The following is a 22,500-nucleotide window of genomic DNA, read 5'->3' as shown; positions in this document are numbered from 1 at the left end:
GGTATATTCTATTTTATCTGCTAGTAGTAGTAGTAGTAGTAGTAGTAGTAGTAGTAGTAGTAGTAGTAGTAGTAGTAGTAGTAGTAGTAGTAGTAGTAGTAATAGTAGGAGTAGGAGTTAAGTAGTTACCTTTTGTAAACTATCATGTAAAAAATGTGACAGAAGTGGAAACCAACAGAAAAATAACGGACCCGGCTGCATGCCCGGATAGAAGCGATGGTGTTTCTGGGCTTCGGAAGTTGATTGCGTGAACATAATCCTCTCCGACGTCCCTCCCGCAAGGTCACCAGGTACAGCACAGTTATCGATCCCTCATCTAGTATTTCCTATTTAATTCTTTCCGTTCATTATCATAAAACGTAACTCAATCCCTGGCAACATAATACGCCATTTGATACACAAATCATAACAAGAATGAACGACGTCATCGTCTCTGAATCACACAGTAAAGAAAATATAACAAGATATCTTAATAATACAACTTCTTCTTATTCATAAAGATTTCCTTTCCCTCCTTCACTCTTCTTGTACCAATCCAAGCCAATAAGCTCAGGTAATGAAGTATTGTTTCTGTCAATTATAACCATAATAATGATGATGATAAACTTTCATAGCAAAACAATGTTTCTTTCTCTTGAGTACGGAAGAATGGAGCTTGGTATAAAAACGGTGATTATCCGTGACAATGGAACGCAAACAGCTTCAGATTTTCTCAAGACAGCTATTGTATCGGAGTCGAAAACGTTCTCGACAAAGGCTGAACTCTACAATCTTTCGGTAGACAAAGAACAAGGCAGCTCGCTTTAGACATCAAAACACAATAAAAGTCTTCAACATCAAATGGGTCGAGTACTTCACGTTTGAGTAGGCAAAAATGAATAGATAAATATATGAAAAATCAAATGAAATAGAAAATAAATTATAATAATAAACAAATAGAAACCAAAAAAAAAAAAAAATAAGATAGTAAAAAATAAAAAAACAAGTATATAGAAAAATAGAAACAAAAGATATGAAAAAAATAGATTGATAAATAGATGAATGAAAGGCAAACTTCAAACTGAATGAAACATCGATAGCTACAATGGGCGTCAAAAAGGATTTTACGAAAGCCTCCTTCTGGTCGGTGATATAACACCCACACACAGGTACAAAAAAAAAAATAATAATAAAAAATAAACAAATAAATAAAAATAAATAAATAGATAAATAAAAAAATACACCCACGAGAGTTTTATGGAAGGCTCAGGGAACGTTGCTGGTTACTGTGGGGCTTCGGTAACAGCTGTTATTATTGTTATATTGTGCATTCTAATAAATGTAAGGTGGCAACTGTGTGTAAATATATACATATGTACACACACACACACACACACACACACACACACACACACACACACACACACACACATACACATCGACACACGCACACATAGACACACACACACACACACACACACACACATGCACACACACACACACACACACACACACACACACACACACACACCGACTCGGTGGCACAGTTGGTAGAGCGCTGAACTGGGAAGTAGAAGTGCTCCCAGTACCCAGTTCGAATCCTGCCCAGGGCCGAAATTATTTCGGTATCGCTGCGCTTCGGGTCGTTACTCTGACTCTCGTGGGCGGGGAGTTGGGTGTGTGTGTGTGTGTGCAAGGTCATAGCATTACCCCAAGATCGGACCAACGAGCTCTGAGCTCTCTTACAGGAGGGTAATAGCTGTAGATCACGAGTCCAACACGTGATCCAAAGACTAAGTGAATACACACACACACGCACACACACACACACACACATACACATACACATACACACACACACACACACACACACACGTGTGTATGTGTGTGTGTGCGTGCGTGTGTGTGTGTGCAGGCTTTCACTTCACCGTGAAACGAATTATGCAATATCACCTCAGAAGAAGATGAACTTGTAGATGGTAAGCACCTTCGTATATTACATCTCCAGACAAAGTAAGTCAGATACAAGGGTGCTTAGATACAAGTGTAGGAGAGAAACACGGGCACAGAGGAACAGCAAGGAGGAAAGGGGCAATTGTACAGAAGATGGGGAGGGGATGTGACCTCACCTCTCTGACTTACCTCGACCTGACTTCATACGATTTAATCAAACGGAAACCTTTCCATCACCATCATCAACTTTACCCTCCAACATCAACTCAAGCTATGGACATTTCAAATGTAATCAACTGTTAACCGAACTAGGATGGAAAGGTTTCCGATTGATTGAGCCATATGTAGTCAGGTCGAAGCGAAGGAGTTAAGGTCATGCCCCATCCCCGTGTTCTGTACAGTCTCCCCTTCACTGCTGCTGTTCCCCTACACCCGTGTTTCCTCCCTACTTTTGTATTTAAACACCCCTTGTATCTGTATATGTGTGTGTGTGTGTGTGTGTGTGTGTATTCACTTGGTCTTTGGATCACGTGTTGGACTCGTGATCGACAGCTATTTCCCTCCCGGAAGAGAGCTCAGAGCTCGTAGGTCCGATCTATGGGTAATGCTATGACCTTACACACACACACACACCCAACTCCCCCGCCCACGAGAGTCAGAGTAACGACCCGAAGCGCAGCGGTACCGAAATAATTTCGGCCCTGGGCAGGATTCGAAACAAGTACTACGGGCACCACCATGCTAGCAGTTCAGCGCTCTACTAACTGCGCCACAGAGCAGTGTGTGTGTGTGTGTGTGTGTGTATAGAGAGAGAGAAAGAGAGAGAGAGAGAGAGAGAGAGGGGGAGGAGGGAAAGAAAGAGAAATATTTATACTGCACATTCTTTTTTACGACTCAATCTCCTACTCAGTTCGTGTATACGAACTTCAACCGAAGGAAAGTCTGAAGTGTTATCACCACTTCGTCCGAGGAGGTCCTTACAACATTGAGGAGCCACCCACACTGACTTAACTCTTCACGTGAATGCCGAAGAGGAAATGACACTTCGGGGAAATGAGCTCGATGGGGGTCCGGACACCCACCGCTTCTCATCTCATCCTCCACTCACTCCACCTCCACCTCCTTTCCATTCCTCTCCCTGTCTCCCCTCTCGTTTCACTTCCTCCCATGTCTCCTATACTCAGATTACCTCGCACTGTACTCCACTCTATCTCCTCTCCAGTCCTCACTCCGTCTCCCCTCTCGTTTCACCTCCTCCTCTGTCCCCCCACCCCGTCTCCCTCGCATCGTGTTCCCTTCCACGAGTCACAACCGGCTGGAAATCATATACTTCGCCTTCATTTTCAGAAACTCTATCACCAGTACCATCCTAGGTGATTATATTAACCAGGTAAGCATATTCATGCATGAAAATAGCAGTGACTGGCTGGCTGACTGATTGACTGACTGACTGACTGACTGGGGGATGGACTGACTGATTGGCTAACAAACGGACGGACATGTGGGCGCTCCTGCATATTCACACAAACACTGACAGTGTTGAGTTTATAGGTGTTTTTACTCCTATCAACAAGAAGCTAAAATTCTGAATCACACTCTAGTCAGTATTTCTAATGACACCAAAAATAGTCCATCAAAATAGAAAAAGTTAACATTACCATAATTGCAGTCAAGCCGTGGAGGGTCGACTTCCAGTGAAAACAAGAATACTAATGATTTTACATCAATATAACGGGATTATCATAGTGGAGGGGAAAAGATCTTCTTCACAAATCATTTAAAAGGAAACGTTGATAATTGTAAACATACTTCGAAAAAAATAGTATATTTTAAGAAAGAAAAAATATATGATAAAAGTGCACATACGAGTAATTAAAAAAAATAAAATAAAGAGATGCAGGCATGAAGAACCATGAATAAATGTACAAACCCAAGGTGTTTTGTTACCCCCTGGATGTAATGAAGTCATGTCAAATGACAGGTCATTTCCTGTCTTCGAACAAAAAAAAAAAAAAAAAAAACTCTAGAGAATGAAGATAATGATTTTTTTTTGTGGGGGGGGGGGCACCAGTCACCTCCACCCCACCAGAGACAAAGGGTGACATACCTCAGCTGGGAAAGCCTGGTTGGCTAACGTGTGCTCCGATCCTTGCGCTTCTCTCTCACCGAAGTGGATCCGGAGGTGTGTGACTGTGTAAGTATATGACAGGGGTCCTCCGGAGATGTTCACAGAGCCCTTGGACTGGTCCACACGCCACTCCACGCTGTGGCCTGTGTTCACCAAAGTCCCATCCACCTGCAAGAGAAAAAAGAAAACACGAGACATCAGATCAGGTCAGATCAAAGGAACTACAGAGAAACGAGTTGCAATGACAGAACGTGCCTGCTGGTGACCTTTCGGCCCAGCGAGGTCCTACACTGAAGGAAACACAAGAGATGAATTAACGCACAGCCAAATCATCAAACCAACAAAGTGGCCATATGTCAGATATGACAACATTCTGCTTTGTTTATCAAGCTAAGTCTTAAACACGAATTGTTCAACATTCAAACGCAAATTGAAAATAAATTAGGGTCGATTCATTGATTACATGATCGATTAAATTGTTTCTACCTACTTTGAGATCAAACCTTCGTCTTGAAAACCTGAATTAATTACTTTTCGACTAATTAGCATTTAGAGCGAAAACATCCCAACTTCAGTGGTTATAAAATTCCTTTTCAGGTATTTAAGACAGCGACCAGTGAGCCTTCTAAAGATGGCCTTATAAGAAAGACGGCATAGAAAACCATCTCCCTACTGCCTATTTTCAAAACCCTCCAACCCCCTCATTTGGAGGTGCAGCTCTAAGGAAATGACTCCAGGGGCCCTACTCCTAAAACCTTTCGCCAGCCTTGGCGAACGCTCTCTACAATTATGGAATAACTTCTATCAGAAAATAACTTAGGTAGCTATAAGAGTAACGTGATGTAGTAACACATAAGTAAAATTCAAACTTAATACCCACTTTCAGCTCTCTGATTCTAATTTTCTCTGAAAGTGGGTAATAAGTTCGGTAGCTATACTTACGGAAACTAGATTGTATCTATTACCTATTAAGACACCTAAAGTTACCTAGAAAACCTGGTCAAGCTTTACTTTCTAGTGGTAGAGAGCGTTCGACAGGAGTGGCGAAAAGCTTTGAAAGTACGATCCTAGATCTCCAGACCTGGCCAAAGATTCCTACGAACTCCAGTTGTGTTCCCTCCAGGTTAAAATGGACATCTTTTCTTTGGCATCCAGGTCTCCGGCCCTGGCCAAAGATTCCTACGAGCTTCAGCTGCATTCCCTCCAGTTTAAAACAGACATCCTTTCTGTGGCATCCAGGTCTCCGGCCGTGGCCAAAGATTCCTACGAGCTTCAGCTGCATTCCCTCCAGTTTAAAACAGACATCCTTTCTGTGGCATCCAGGTCTCCGGCCGTGGCCAAAGATTCCTACGAACTTCAGCTGCATTCGCTCCAGGTTATAACAGACCTCCTTTCTGTGGCATGCAGGAACCCAGCCAGGCAACAGCGATAATCTGTTTGCCTTCGTGAGCCGGGCAATCGTCCCCTTCGCCCTCTCCCTCGTCCTCGAGGTCGTGAGGCGGAAGTGTCATTCGATCGACGAGACCGCCAGCAGCGGTGGTCGGTTGCGTGGACAATGTTATGCCTAATCAACCGTTCAGTTCCCGTTTCACCGAATTCCTCTGTCCGCGACTGAGCCTTGGAGGGTGTCAAGGGAATGAATGAAATCGACGACACGTTTCACTCGTTCTAGCTAACGCCAGAGAACATGTCAATATGATGGGACATCATCGAAACAGAGAAATGTTCAGAAAAGTTATTTTCTACCTCCAGAAAATATATCGGTATGGAAATATAGAAATTGGACAAGAAGTCTTAAAAAAAAAAAAAAAAAAAAGGTTCTTCACGGTACGAGAAAAGTTAAAATTATATTCTTCACAATTGTATGGGAAAATAAAAAAATGCATATGTATAAATATATACATATATATAATTTCCTATTTGTATCAATACTACATGATGTTACAAAATAATAAAAATGCAGTTCATAAATAAAGTAGCTTATATACTGATAGACAAAAGGACCAGGATAAGAAAAAATAAATAAAATGTAATGAAATAAGATAAAGCAAAATAAAATTGTGTAACTACATGTCTTACTGAATAAAATGTAACAAAAAAAAAAAAAAAACGAGCTAAAAATATGGTAGAAGGTTTCTGTCAAGGACGTTTAATAAACCGCGGTCACGTCACACAAGGGGATTTACCGCCGATGTTGCTGATACAGACGGAGACCATATTTCTAAGAGAAAGACAACTCTTAGTTGTGTATGTCATCATTCTATGATCATGATAAAATAGATACATGAGTAATACATGTAGATAAAAAATAATGAATATATAAATGATGTAAGATTAATAAGACTTCTCTTAAAATAAGACAGAACAGTTCCATCATCTCCTGAAATAGCTTAGAAGCCCCATGCTAAGCATGATGGTCGTTGGTTCATAATTGGACGGGATCCCACACCCACAGATCCGCTCCTGTATATCAAAATATCTTCAATAGCCTGCCCTGCTGGTCACAGGATGTCGGTCAGAGCTTCAACAAACCACCAACTCTACCCTCTTAGCACGTTTAGTTGCAAATTCTGGATTTAAGTAAACAAATAACAACAATGACAGGTACATCAGAGCACGTATCACATTCTCATGCTCATGTTCATGATTAATTGCGTATATTCTTATTTTTCATATTTTGTTGCTGATGCTTTTGAAAAGCGAGACATTTCAATTTCCATGTCACGTATCTTTAACTAGTCATTTCCACGAGAGAGAGAGAAAAAAAGTCGTTTTCGATTGCTGCAATTGGCGTGTCAAATGCAAAGAATCGCATAGGTTTATGTACATCTGCCCATTACATGAAGTATTAAATGCCTCGGAAACATACACAGTTGCTGAGTCACGTAGCGTTAAACTGACACCTCGATGTCACATGGGAAAGCAAGTTTTAAAAATCTAAGAACCTATTGATACTGGGAAAATGAACATTAAATGATACTTGGAACATTCTACACAAATTATTATTATAGCATATATTCTAACTTCGTGTCTATAGGTGCTTTGGTAAATATCTATATTAAATCTTGCCAGTCCGACCCAGTAGGAGTAAGTAAAGGCGCACAATTCTTTTTCGAACATGTAAAAAAAGAAGAAAAAAAAAAAAAGGTGGATAAATATAAATATTAATAAATAGAATAAAATTAGATAAGACAGCTAGATGAACAGATAATTAATGGTGTGTTTGATAAAACGTAAAATAAGTTGACCAATGTCGATTGGTAACCTTATTTTTTCACAATTCAAAAAACGAGATTATTTGTTTGTTATTATTTGTCTGTTTATTTATTTGCTTGATTTCCATTTATTATTATCTATCTGTCAATGTATTATTATTTACCATTTACCGATTTATCATTTAAATATACCTATGCATTTATTTATTTTATTTACTATTATTTATATTATTATAATTTTCATTCTATTTTATTTCTATTATTTTTTCATCATTATTATATATTTTTTCACATCCGACCTAGTTATGGACCAAAAGGTCTCCTGTCGGCATGCTCCACCTTTGTAATCCTTTGTAAATCATGGTACCTATTTTGTACTAAGGTTATCTAATTAACCAGAATGAATTGTTAACCCAAACAAAAGTTCATAATTTGTTGAACATTGGATTCCGTTCCCAAGTCAACCTGCATTTCCTTTCCTTATTTTAATTCATTTTTCCACATAAACTGTCAGTCTTGATTAAGTATGATAATCAATTTACAGTGTCAATTATGCAAGATTGAGGAGCAAGGACGTTTTTCTTCATGATTTGCTATTTGTTTAACAACTAATCAGCCAAAATAGTTTGGATTTGTTTTGTTGTTGTTGAAATGAATTCTGGGATGTTGTTTCCTTACCATACAGAACAGATTACAGTGTTGTTGTTGTTGTTGTTGTTGTTGTTGTTGTTGTTGTTGTTGTTGTTGTTGTTGTTGTTGTTGTTGTTGTTGTTGTTGTTGTTGTTGTTGTTGTTGTTGTTGTTTGTCATCGTCGTCGTCTTCTTCGTCATTGTTCCTGTTGTTGTTGTTGATGCTGTCGTCGTCCTCGTTGTTGTTGTTGCCGTTTCTCACTGCTGTCGTTGTTGTTGTCGTTGTCGTCGTTGTTGCTGTTGTTACTGCTGTGGGTTGTAGTTTACGACCTCTTCTATCCTGATTACAGCGTACATCGCACTCGTAAAGACTCGTCTACAATTGCCGGCACGATACCAAACAAAGACGGATTGACCTGATATTGGCAACACTGATTCGTTTTTCCAAAGCTGTTAACATTATATTAACATCGATGTAGACAATAGCAAAAGCCATGTTGCCAGTAGCAGAGCTGCCAATACATGTTGCCGGTACATGTATTGTCAAAACTATTATTGAAAGTACATGTATTGTGAATACCATTATTGAGAGTACTTGTGTTCTCAGCACCACTGTTAAGAGTACCAGTATTACCAACTGTGCGTGGGATGACACCTGACAAAATCCTAAAGGCGTCGTTCTGACACTATTTCCTGTTGCACTGAATGGAGGTCGATCTAGGTTTATGAAACGAACAATCTATCTAGGACGCAAAACAAAGAACAGAATTAAGAAAACGAATGAATAAATAAATAAACAAATAAATAAATTCATAAATAAATAATTCATATATAAATGGACAAGGAAAAATTGATAAATAAACAAACTGATAAACAAATGAATAAATCAATACATGGATGAATAAATAAATAAACAAATGAATAAAGAACTACAAAGATAAATAAATGAATAAATAAACAAATGAATAAAGAACTACAAAGATAAATAAATGAATAATTAAACAAATAAATAGATAAATGAAAATTCAAATAAATAAAACGTTCAAAGAACAGACATCTTTGATAAACGAAAACAGGCATTTGTAGCTCCTGTTTTGTAACCGGAAGTGTGGATATTGTTAGTAATGGTATAACATAATATGCTAATCTAGGTGGTCAGGCTAGAGTCATTAAAAGGAAGAAAAAGGGAGTAAGAATGAACACTTCCATGTTCAGTGCTAGATGTTTATGAATCTTTTTGGATGTAATTAAGGGGTGACTATAGTTGTCGGATCTTCATTATATGCTACATTACTCCCCTCCTTAGTGACGAGGTAGGAGGAATGAAATTTTCTTGATGATTCAGGGACACTTGCGCGGCCGGGAAGGCGAGGTTTTGGTGATAATATCGTGTAGAGGATCCAGCAGGTATGCAAGTTTGACCCTATCAATGGAGATCTGATCAGGCTTGCCATTACGCTGTATAGTTATAATCTTTCTGTTGCGTCGCAAGACTTCAAAAGAGCCTTCCTATGGAGGCTGCAGGGGCTTTTAAAGACGTTCGTTTTGATAAAAACGTGGATCCAATGCAGAAGATCCTGACTGAAGAAGGTTTTTGAGTTACTTGGGTTGGCGTGCTTATACAGGCTGGAGTTTGGCCGTGGCATTCTTCAGCTTGACGGCGAAATCGTGTGGAGAACAGGAACTGGAATCGGGGATACCGGGTAGGAATTCCCCCGGGAAGCTTAACAGTCGTGCCGAAAACTAGTTCTGCTGAAGAACTCATGTTGATACTAGTCACAATGTTTGAATATCACCAAGTGACGAGTATCAGCATGAGTATGATTGGCAGGGCGCGGATATTTGTAGAGAAACAAGAAGGGTAACAGGCTGTTTTTGGAAGCGTGGACTAGTGATGAAAACAGCATAAACAGATCTGCCACACGTGACCCCATTTTCAGATGGGCAAGGGGAAGGATGAGCGGAATAGATGCATGACAGCAAGCGAGAACCTAGGAAAGGGTATGACCAGGAGCGGAATAGGGACTTTTCATCCACACACACGCCAGGACAAAATCCCAGATATTTGGTCAATTGGGTAACTGTGATGGGAGAATGAGAACAACCCTTGAGGTGACCTTGCCAAGCGTACCATATGTATTGCTTTTTTTGTATATAAAGGAGGATTAAGCCTCTCCGTTGTAATCCCTGAGGACGATCCCCGAGCAGGGTTAGAAACGTCGGGATTAAATTACCTATTTCTGAGTCCAGTGTTTTATTTTATTTTATTTTATTTTTTTGTTTTTTCAACACACACACACACACACACACACACACACACACACACACACACACACACACACACACACACACACACACACACACACAAACATACACATATTTATCTATATAAATATATATATATACATATATATATATATAAACAAACAAAAATTAACAGGGAGAATAAAGAACGACACACCAAAAGGAGGGAAATGAAACCCACATGAAGTAATAAAAACGTAGATGAACAAATAAAAGACAAATTAAATTCCTGACAGGAACTAACTACCGGAGACAAGAGGGTTTTACTGGCTTCACTTTTTTTTCCAGAAGATTTTTTTTTTTTTTTTTTTTTTTCAGGGATCCTTCATGTCCACCGTGGGTGGCTCTTGGAAAGCCAGTCTCGCTCTTTTTTCTCATGTCCACTCTTGGCTCCGCATTTTCGTTTCCTGGGTAGCTGTTTCCTTGTCCGCAGGGTCTAATTTTACCCTGCGGACCACTTAAAGAGACCCGCGTATCTTGTGTGTGATGCTATCATCAGACTAATGAAATACCCATTCACTTATGTATTAGTTTCTCCATTTGTCCAGTCACATCAGTTCACTTGTCCTCTTATCACTTTATCCATATATTTTATAAATTTACATTTTTTTTTTTTTACTTTTCAACCTTTACCCGCTCTGCGAAGTGGCTAGGCACTGATGCCTTTATTAGAGAATGGATATTTCTAAGCCTGTAAGCCATTACTGACATCACACTTTGGCTTTTTTAGCGGGACTCGAACAATCATTAACATAAATATATACTATATATATATATATATATATATATATATATATATATATATATATATATATATATGTATATATATATGAGAGAGTGATAGGTGGGGAAGGGTAAACGAAGATGGGCTAAGAATACATTTATTGTTCTTACGTTTCGGTTATTATAACCTTCCTCTGAGGAAGGTTATAATAACCGAAACGTAAAAACAATAAATGTATTCTTAGCCAATCTTCGTTTACCCTTCCCCACCTATCACTTTCTCATTTGTCTTAAACAGTTTATCAACATATACATATATATATATATATATATATATTATATATATTCGTGTGTGTGTGTGTGTGTGTGTGTGTGTGTGTGTGTGTGTGTGTGTGTGTGTGTGTGTGTGTGTGTGTGTATCTACTACCTTATATACCAATATGTATATGATTATGTAACCATACACTTTCACACATGGAAATTCTACAGAAAACTAATGCAAAATCAAATGAGTGATGATGAACGGTTTTCGTGTACTAAGACTTTTATTGTGACTTGTCGAATTATATATATGTATATGCGTTCGCACATATAAATGATGTGTAGATGTATATATGTAGAAGGGGACAGGGCAGGATACCCTAACCAGCGACTAGTCAATGGTGATTGCTAAGATCATATATTTTTTCAAAGTCCATGAAGACAGCTAGAAAAATGGCTCCAACAGGATTTATAATTTTCTAAACAAAGGTAGACTCAGCGATCCCGACCGGTCTATTTGTAAATACGACTTTTAATCAAACTCCCAGTCTTCCGAATTTTTAATTTCGCGTTTTGGGCAAACTCCCAGTCTTCCGAATTTTTAATTTCGCGTTTTGGGCAAACTCCCAGTCTTCCGAATTTTTAATTTCGCGTTTTGGGCAAACTCCCAGTCTTCCGAATTTCTAATTTCGCGTTTTGGGCAAACTCCCAGTCTTCCGAATTTTTAACTTCGCGTTTTGGATTTACTTCGCGTCTTCTCTCTTCTGTGCAGCAATATTCAGCTTGTCCCTTGCACTGCCAAAAAGCGACCAAAAACTTATACTTTGGCTGTCGTCTGACGATTTCACTCAATTCCAGGAATCAATGTGACGGAGGCAAAGAAATTATATATTTATTAAGGCATTATTAAGTCTTTGATATAAGTGAGTAATATGTATACATTCTAGTACTCTATGTACACACAGCCTTGTATATACAATATACATACACTATTGACGGACAAATGAACCCGACACATTCTATGCCAGAACTATTCAAATACACACTCCATTGTTGTTCTAAGGAATATGTTTACAGAGAATTGATTTGTTATAAGGAAACTACTGTGTGTGTGTGTGTGTGTGTGTGTGTGTGTACGTGTGTGTGCGTGTGTGTGTGTGTGTGTGTGTGCGTGCGTGCGTGTGTGCGTGTGTGCGTGCGTGTGTGTGTATTCATCTCGGATCTGCTGCAGTCTCTGTCGAGACAGCCAGACACCACCCTACGGCAGTGAGCTCAGAGCTCCTTATTAGAGTGTGTGTGTGTGTGTGTGTGTGTACGTGTGTGTGCGTGTGTGTAGGCATGTCACATAACACGCAAATTACAATAACAAACTTAAGTCACGTGATATGATGTCCGATATCAAGGAGGGTGGTGCATCATGGGGGAGCGGGGCAGAGAATGCCCCTCCCCCCTGCAGTACCTCAGGGGGGCATTAAGGGCCAGCGAGGCACAGAACCTTCATAAGGCCACGACGTGCCTCTTCCACCGCGGCTCCTCGTTATCTGGTCCTCGGCATCTCTTGCCTTCCTGGATTCTTCGTTTTACTCCTCTTCCCCTTCTTCTCCATCGTCTTTTTTCCACTTATATTACTTTTTCGTCTTCCCCCTCCTCCTCTTGTAAGGTGACTTATCAGACAATACTCCGGTATATACATATATGTATGTATGTATACACAGACTGAGCTAATGGAGCTTCAAAAGTCTCCAACTTGGGGTTGACCAAAGTAGACTGCTAACTTTGGCCTAGCGTCAAGCAAGGCCCCGGTTCGAGTCCCGGGCAACTGTCGGAAATTATTTGGGATAACATACGCCGTTACTGGTGATTCTCTTCAGGTATTTACAAGGACGAAAGCCCATCAAGAAATTGTAACGGCTTCACCACTAGCTATGTGATGAGCTTGGGTCTCTGTGAAAATCAAATAAGGATGGCAGTTGGCAATGTAGTTAGATTCTTTGTGAGTTAGATCAACCCCAAGTTGTATATATATATATATATATATATATATATATATATATATATATATATATATATATATATATGTGTGTGTGTGTGTGTGTGTGTGTGTGTGTGTGTGTGTGTGTGTGTGTGTGTGTACAACACTGAATGGGTCCCAGTGATTAGAGATACATTTTAACTACAATGCACTTTAATTCTAACCCATCAAAGGCCGACATGCAGAAATTGAAATGCGGTACTGCCTGGTTGGTAAGTCACTACCGCACTTGTCATGAGGATGCTGGGTTCGAGTCCTTGGCAGTACCGCATTTCAATTTCTGCATTTCGGCCTTTGATGGCTTAGAATTAAAGCGCATTGCGGTTGTTAATATATATATATATATATATATATATATATATATATATATATATATATATATATATATATATATATTTCTGGGGCACAGGTTTTCTCTAAGGCAATTCTGGTTGAAATCAACTGCACTAGCTGCTTTGACAATCTTCAAGACTGTATTCTTTAGTTTGGAGAATACTTTTCTATTAGCAGCTGAGAGGGACTGGAAGTAGTCATTTATGACTCAAAAGAATATACGCAGTGTATGCCAAGTAATAGTAATAGTTGTTCAATACTTTTACTATGCAAAAATATACCAGTTGGCATATATATATATATATATATATATATATATATATTATATATATATATACGAACATACACACATACAGTTTCATTTTCACGCTCCCATTCTCCATCCTCTTCCGTGTTCATTCCCGTTTCCCGTCCCTTCCACTCTGTTCGATTTTTGCATATATTCCCATTTCCTCTCCCTCCACTTCCCCTCTTCCCCTTTTATCCAACTCTTTGTTTTTCTGCATTCCTCATCCCTCCGTTTACTCTCCCTTCTTCCTCCTCCGGCTCTTCCCATACTTTATCAACAGTCTTGCTTCATATCTCTTCGTTTACTTATGAAAAAGATCTTCTGCTCATAAATCTCTGCCTCAGGAGTTTTTTTTTTTCTGAAAGAAACAAGAAGAGAAAGGGGGGAAAGTCGTAGAAGAATAAGAAAGGAATAAACAAAGACACAAGGAGCGTGCGAGAGAGAGAGAGAGAAAACTTCTGAGTAGAACCCAAAAACTGGTTAAAACCGGTTCATTACGGAGAAACAAGACCAGCAGACGACCAAGGAACGGAATCAGGTGATCTTATGTGACAGGAGAACGAACAAGAGGGAGATGAGGAGGAGTAAAGAGAAAGAGGATAAAAGAAAATGAGGAAAGAAAGGAAGGAGAGGAGAGATGAACCAGAGGAAGATTTAAACGAGAACCTGAAGTACGAGTAAAGAGAATGAAGAAGAAAGAAAATGAATTGGCGCTTGAGAGGAGAGTGATGATCAAGAGGAGCAAGAGAGATGAAGATGTGGAGCGTGAGTAGAAGTAAATGTGGAGTAGGAGGTGGAAGCTGAGAAGGAGGAGAAGGAAGTGGAAGAGGAGGAAGATGTGGGAGATGAGGAGGTGGTATGGTGATGTGAGGAGGAGGAGGAGATAAGGAAGGTCAAAGAGGATGAGGTCTGATCGGAAATGGGGAAGAAGGATCTAATGAGGAATGAAATGTGGAGGAAGAGAAAGTGGAAAAGGAAGTGGTACACCGGTAAAAGAGGTGGAGGAAGCAAGAGGAAGTGGCAGGTGGTAATGCGGATGAAGGAATGTATGAAGTGGAGAAGAGGAGGAAGTGGGGAGATGTGAGGGAAGTGTAGGAAGTGTAAGAAGTGAGAAGAAGGAAAATTTGGTGGACAAGCAACTGGGGAAAGGACATCAAATGAGGAGAAAAAAATTAGGGTAAGTGGTTGCGTGTGTGTGTGTGCGTGTGTGCGTGTGTTTTGGAGATGTGACGCTCGTGGTTTCTGAGCGACAAGAGACAGAGGGCTTCCAGGCCACGAGACACAATATTCTTCTAGACCTCTTCCTCCCCCCTCTCCTCCCCCATCCCCGCGCACCAACACACCCGGAATTTCTTCATCTTTCTCCCCCACTCTCTCTCTCTCTCTTTCTCTCTCTACGTTTGCTCTCCAAATGTCCCGACGCCTTGCTGCTCGTTACAGACTCGCTGATGACGTCCTTCACAAGCTGTCAAGGCTCTACTGCAGAAGTATTCTTGCAATTTGCACTCTTTGAGGCGCTGTGTTCTGTTCACCGCTCTCCTCCTGCTTCCTGTGACGCTTCCGAGCTCTCTTCCCTTCTAGACAATCTTTCATTTGTTCCTTAGGCCTTCTAGATGGAGAGAATCGTTGCCTGCCTAACGGATTTGCAAAATAACACCTTGCCTATTACTTATTATGATGTTATCTGTATATCTGATCTAAAAAATTCCTTATTTGTGCAGCAACTTGTGTTTGTGTCTGTGTTTGAGTATGAATAGTTGTTGCCTACCAGTATGTGTGCTGAAGCTCCCTTTCGTACTTCAACAGCTACCTTGTGCCAATGTCAATTAGTCTGCATTTCCTTTAGTCTTAGATACATGCACTCGTATTGGCAATTGCTCAACCTAGTTTCCTCATTTTATCTCATTCGAGTATTTAGGGCTGGTGAAATAAGGCATTTAGTTTCTATTGAAATAAACGCCACAAGTTAGGACGGAGCCTTCATTGTATTAGTACGACACAAGTAAGGACGGAGCCTTTATTGTATTTGTACGACGTTTCGCTTGCTGCATCTTTTTCAAGTGTTTATTTCGATAGACTTGTCGGCACCTGCCACTTTCATACAAATTAGTTCCTCCATATTTTGCCTTCATGACTTCTGAATCGACACAAAGCTTCTGACGTGTCCTACCAAGATGCGAACCTCAAAAAGGGTCAGGCAAGATCTTGCCACAGATTCCTTCAGGAAAACCCTGTCCATACCTGTGAAGAGGTATCTCTTACACCACAGAACCGTAACCCGTCTTTGCTTAGAGTTTACTCTCAGCTGAATAAAATCGTCTAACGTTAGCCAGACTATAACCCCTTTGGTAAAAAACAGTAGAAAACAAAACATGAGGACAACACAAACGGGTTAAACGAGATAACCTAGATACAGGGCAGGTTTGGTTTAGTGAAACGATACATTTCTCAACAGTTGCTCCCCGGTGTTGCACTGTCAAGAGGCTGATCACGTGCCAATACTGTGCCGATTCAAACCATACCATTGCCGTCAGCCCTGTCTATCTCTATCTCTTTTCCAAATAACCTATGACGAATCTCGCCTTTGAGGATTCTATTCTAGCTACCGACAAATGATCTCATATTGTCTTCTAGTAAGTTGAGGGTGTGAAAGGACCCGATAATATAGGACGAACACCGGACTCATTAGTAACAGTGTAAGACACCTTCCAGCCACTGAGCTTCCACCCTCTGACGACTCGGAACTGAACCCAGACGCACCGGACTCACTAGTCACAGTACAAGACACTATCCACCCACTGAGCCCCAACCCTCTGACGACTCGGAACTAAACTCGGACAAACAATCTCTTCCGTTTTTCACACTTATCGATCCTATCGATCTGCGCCCCAACACACATACACACCGTCAGAGTCTTTCTTTCCTTTCGTCCTTCATCCCGAATCCCGAACTGGATTTTTATCTTTCGATCGATGGCAGAAAGTGAATAGATGGAGTGGAGAGTCCATCCAGCGGTCTCTGGCTGTGGTCAGAAAGATCCCAAGACTCTTTCTCTGCAAGCAAATCGCTGAATTGTTTCTCCGTGCATGAGTCCATCTACCCTATAATGAATTTATCGGACATTTTTAGGTAATCTAAGCCATCCAAACAGACTACAGAATTATGATAAAAAATTATGATTCAACGAATTAATATACATATACATATATACATATACATACATATATATATATATGTATATATATATATACTTATATACATATATATGCATTTTTTATCATTTTTCAACCACAAATCTCTTTTAATTCCATGCCATCGCAGTCGAGACTGAAGAATCGCTCGATGGAGGCATCAGTTGGAAATTGAAACGTGGACGAGCCGAGGATTCGAACCCAGCTAACCCGTAACAAAGTTACAGTGACTTAAACCAATACGCTACATATTCTTATAGTGAATCGGGCTTGCTATGGAAGTACTGTGTCTTGCTACATTGCTTCTGACCCAAGGCAGCGTTCGGGATACAGGGATGAGCCGTCATCCATGAGGAGCTTAGATGAAAGGGAGGAAAGTGTGGTGGATGGGAGTATGTACGTGCCTTTGACTTAGCTACCTCCCTTATAAGGGGGAAAAAGCTCTTGGTATATATATATATATATATATATATATATATATATATATATATATATACATATATATGTATATATGTACATGCAATAAATACAATATGAACGTGTGTTCACAAATGCGTCATTAACTACTAGGAAAAGTAAACTAACGAAGCAGAGCCCTTTCGTATAATTACATCTTCAGTGCTGATACAAAGAAGGAATTATGTATCTTTGTATCTGCACTGAAGATGTAATTATACGAAAGCGCTCTGCTTCGTTAGTTTACTTTTCCTAGTGTTTACTTACGCATACATATATACTGTATATATATATATATATATATATATATATATATATATATATATATATATATATATATATATATATGTAGTAACGTATTTGTAGATCACACAAATAACCCACAGTCGGAGTAAAAGAAAATTGAGAGAACGTTTAACTTTTATATTTCGGCTACCAGCTGTAGCCCTCTTCAGGAAAGTACAAGAAAGTGGAAGTGGTAGGACATATATACTCCTTTGACGTAAGGAGAGGAATGAAACAGGAACATGAACAGCTTACAAGACGGGACAAATGACCTCGTTCGAGAAAGGGTCGCGGGGTCAAGCGTGGGGTTGGGTCGCGGGGTCAAACGTGGGGTTGGGTCGTGGGGTCAAGCGTGGGGTTGGGTCGCGGGGTCAAGCGTGGGGTTGGGTCGCGGGGTCAAGCGTGGGGTTGGGTCGCGGGGTCAAGCGTGGGGTTGGGTCGCGGGGTCAAGCGTGGGGTTGGGTCGCGGGGTCAAACGTGGGGTTGGGTCGTGGGGTCAGGGGGGTGATAGTTACTTCACCAAACGTCTCACTGCTAAGCGTGATATAATGTAATTTGGTCTATAACTATCTCCCTCCTGACCCATCACCATACGTAAGAGAATGGGAATATATAAAGGATTACAATGCGGAATATATGGGAAATGAAATGGGTGGAAGTGATTTCTATGCCTTTTTCTTTTTGGCTACCCCCCGTGTAAGGGGGAAAAAGCCTTTGGTATATGTATGTATGTATGTATGTAAAAAGGCGGAGCATGCCAACAGGCGACCTTTTGGTCCATAACTAGGCCGGATGGAATTTTTTTTATATAATAAATAAATAATATGATAATATAAATAGTAATAAATTAAATAAACATATAAATAAAGATAAATATGTGGGACTAACAGACCAAAAACATATATGATAATTATTACATAAGATACTAATGATAAGTATGAGACCCTAATTGAGAAAAAGAGTTATGGCTAATCATGTCAAACAAATTTTCTCATGGGTCTAACCCACTGTTTCTCAACCCTGGGGAGGTGACCCCAAGTGGGGTCGCCCGGCGTTTTTCCTGAGGTCGCTAAGACCTCTTGTATGCTATTTTTTTTTTTAATCCATATTGCTATTATAAAATTCAATGATGTTAACTTTGTCTTATATAACTTTACAATAGATCAGCTGGGTAGTGGTCATATTATGAGGATCATATTGGGATAGCAAAAAAAAAAAAAAAAAAAAAAGGAAACAATGACTCTAACCTAACAGTGATGGGGACCTGTGCGTTTATATATTAGTCGACCGGAAGCGGTGTACATCCAGCAAGGCATCTAGGACTAACGCCGAGAAGGGGAGAGGGAGGAGTTAAAATAACTAGTCTCAGAAAGCAGGCTCTGACGTCATATAGTCAATCAGTTGTTCCCTTGGTTGAATGAGTTTGCGAGTCGCCGGTGTATGTGACAAGGTAAATGCTAAGAACTATCGGTGGTATTCTTAAAAAAATCTTTCTTTACATAAATCTTATATAAATCATTTGAAAGGAAAGATTTATATAAGGATTTTTTAAAAATACCACCGCAAAAAATCTTACTGTGGTATTATAAAAAAAAAAAAATCTTTCCTTATATAAATCTTGCCCTACCAAGGGTTTATATAAGATTTATACAAGGAAAAGATTTTTTAAAGAATACCACCGTAAATGCTCAGGAAGAAGCCGGCACTTGACGTCACTAAGTCAATTTACCTTTCTATCAGTAGATTATGCATTCGAGTGTGTACTTGACTTTTGACAGAAGCACAAAAACGTATCTTTACCATTTTGATAACATACATAAGAGGTGAAGTTCAGTGTGTATAGAACCGCATGTTGAATACATTAATGATGCAGTTTGCACTTAGATATGAACATACAAAATAATACATAATACAGGATGACAGATGTATAATACATAAGAATGACACACATGGATAAAACATGAAGAAAAGGAAAATTATTCGTACAAATGATAACGTAATAACTTGATTACGTTACAATATATATGTATATATATGTATATATATATATATATAATATATATATATATATATATACATACATATATACCTATACATATAGATATAGATATATATACATATGTATTACATATATATATATGTATACATACATATATATATATACATACATATATATATATATATATATACATACATATATATATACATATATATACATATATATATGCGAATAAATCACAAAAACACATGATTCACAAAATGTGTAATAAAACAAAGTGGTTTTATTACACACACACACACACACATATATACATATATATATATACATATATATAATATAATGTGTGTGTGTGTGTGTGTGTGTGTGTGTGTGTGTGTGTGTGTGTGTGTGTGTGTGTGTGTGTGTGTGTGTGTGTGTGTGTGTGTGTGTGTGTTTGTGTCTGTGTACCTATATAAATACTCACCAACTTTGTGTATCATAAAACTGTTCTGATAGTTTCCCTAAGACTTACTCTTTCGATTCTGTCAAAGGCCTTTCCTAGATCTATAAAGGCCACGTTTTTATTTTCATCCCATTCCCATCCTTTTTTTCTCATGGATACACTTCAACAGCATTCCTTTTTCGGCCTGGAGCTATGCTGCCAATTCCCTCCCTTTTTACCGTCCTCGTGTCTCCTCAATCCGTTCCTGATTGTAGATTTTTCTCGTCGCGTGTGTCAGTAATCTGCCCCTCTGTAGATCTCTCACTTTATCCTATTACCTCTATCTCCTGCAGATCGTCCAGATTACGCTATACTATGACCTCTCCTCCGACATCTCTTGTAGTTCATAAGCTACACTGAATATACAAGCAAGCCATCCGACCGTTTCATTCACACCTTGTCCGTAAATAACTCTGCTGGGAATAAAGTCACAGAACATATATTGGATGCGTGACGTCATGTCGCCATTGAAGACTTTATAAACAAACTTGGAAGGATTTCGTGTCTTCGAGTTTCTTTTTCTCCCATATTGAACGGGCACAATCTGAAGATACAAGTCCGTTAGAAAACGGGAAGAGGGGGGATGTTGAGTGCAGACAGAGAAGAAAACGCGGGCAGGAAACCTTGAAAGAGGAAAGGGACAGACAGCGAGAGATATAAATCCGCGGGGCCCGGGAGAGAGTGGGACAGCAGATGCTGCGGAATATGGAGGAAAAAGGAGAGCAATATGTCGTGGCCAGGCGGAAATTTCGGGAAGAAAATAAAAGAAAACAGGGAAGGAACTGCGAGGAAAAGTTGCGAGAAGGAGAGGACGACCCGTCGTGGAACGAGACAAGAATTTGGTGAGCTGCGAGGGATTCTAAGTGTGTGCCAAATTTGGTGATATGGGCCAAATACGGATTTGGAAAGAAAAAAGAAGAAGAAAGATTTTATATAAACAATAATATAATCAATAAATGCACAGGCATGCACGCAAGCACAGTTGTGATTCATTCCACTGTGCGTCATAATTAGGTAAAACACACATACATACATACATACACACACACACACACACACACACACACACACACACACACACACACACAGGGAGAGAAAAAAATAGAGAAGGACAGTGATATGCAGGGATCTGAGTCTAGGTATGTTAGAAAACTAGAGAATACGAGGTAGGACTCAACGACCGTTGCTCCTTTTCTAAAGATAATTACGTAAATACACACAACACACACACACACACACACACACACACACACACACACACACACACACACACACACACACACACACACACACACACACACACACACACACAGAGAGAGAGAGAGAGAGAGAGAGAGAGAGAGAGAGAGAGAGAGAGAGAGAGAGAGAGAGAGAGAGAGAGAGAGAGAGAGAGGGAGGGGGACAGTGGTATTCGTAATGGAATCACGTCACTGTCATTTCCTATGAAAGGCAGTCCAGTTCATAATCCAGTTTGAAACGGTGCAGCTATTGATACGAGCCAATTCTAATTTTCCGTATCCTACGTTAAAAAGGAAATAAAAATTAATCTAATATTCCCTCCCCTCCTACTCCCCAAGGACGTTAACATTCGTTACCACCGACTAGGTAGCCTACCCATACACGAGGATGATCGAAGGACGACCTCAGAACCTTGGGAAAAACCATAAAAGGTCGGAGGGAGGGAGGGAGGGAGGGAGGGAGGGAGGGAGGGAGAGAGAGAGAGAGAGAGAGAGAGAGAGAGAGAGAGAGAGAGAGAGAGAGAGAGAGAGAGAGAGAGAGAGAGAGAGAGAGAGTTAGAAGGATTTCGCCCAGGCACTAAATGCCAGGCAATTTTATTCAGCTTTAAGGGAGCCCAAAGACCCTAGACGTTGTCGGCTTACGGAACCTGAAAGACTGAATGCATCGTTCTTGAAGAATTTTAATCATGATTGGCGCCAAGCGGCTCTATTCAGTTTAGAAGATCTCCCGGAGATGTTGTTTTCGAAAAAAAAAAAAAATCCCTCGAATGTTTTAGTGATTCCAGGGAAGAGAAAGCGAAATTCCTTCACGAAGGACACCTTACTGCCCCCCGACAGAGGAAAGTAGTTCTTCGTCAGGAGAGAACTTCCTGTGATGTTCCTTTGCGTGAAAGAATGGTCTGAGGATCTCCTCACCGTAGGAGAGGTTGGGTGGGGGAGTGGGGAGAAAGGGAGAAAGGGAGAACGAGAGAGAGAGAGCAAGAGCGAGTGAGAGAGACACA

At 39.9% G+C, this 22,500-nt stretch overlaps 1 protein-coding gene across 3 annotated transcripts in view; it reads right to left on the bottom strand.

Annotated features, from left to right (window-relative positions):
• Positions 1–22,500, bottom strand: part of LOC143022418 (carbonic anhydrase-related protein 10-like) — a 902,084-nt gene that overhangs the window by 127,189 nt on the left and 752,395 nt on the right. For all 3 annotated transcript variants that reach the window (XM_076180601.1, XM_076180600.1, XM_076180602.1), the window contains one exon: positions 4,040–4,228. In XM_076180601.1, the coding sequence (XP_076036716.1) occupies positions 4,040–4,228 (189 nt within the window). The remainder of the gene's footprint in view (positions 1–4,039; positions 4,229–22,500) is intronic.

The sequence above is a fragment of the Oratosquilla oratoria genome, chromosome 44 (assembly GCF_046742065.1).
Source record: "Oratosquilla oratoria isolate Oo_2021 chromosome 44, ASM4674206v1, whole genome shotgun sequence".
NCBI lineage: Eukaryota > Metazoa > Arthropoda > Malacostraca > Stomatopoda > Squillidae > Oratosquilla > Oratosquilla oratoria.
This window is presented reverse-complemented; position numbering and strand designations above follow the sequence as displayed.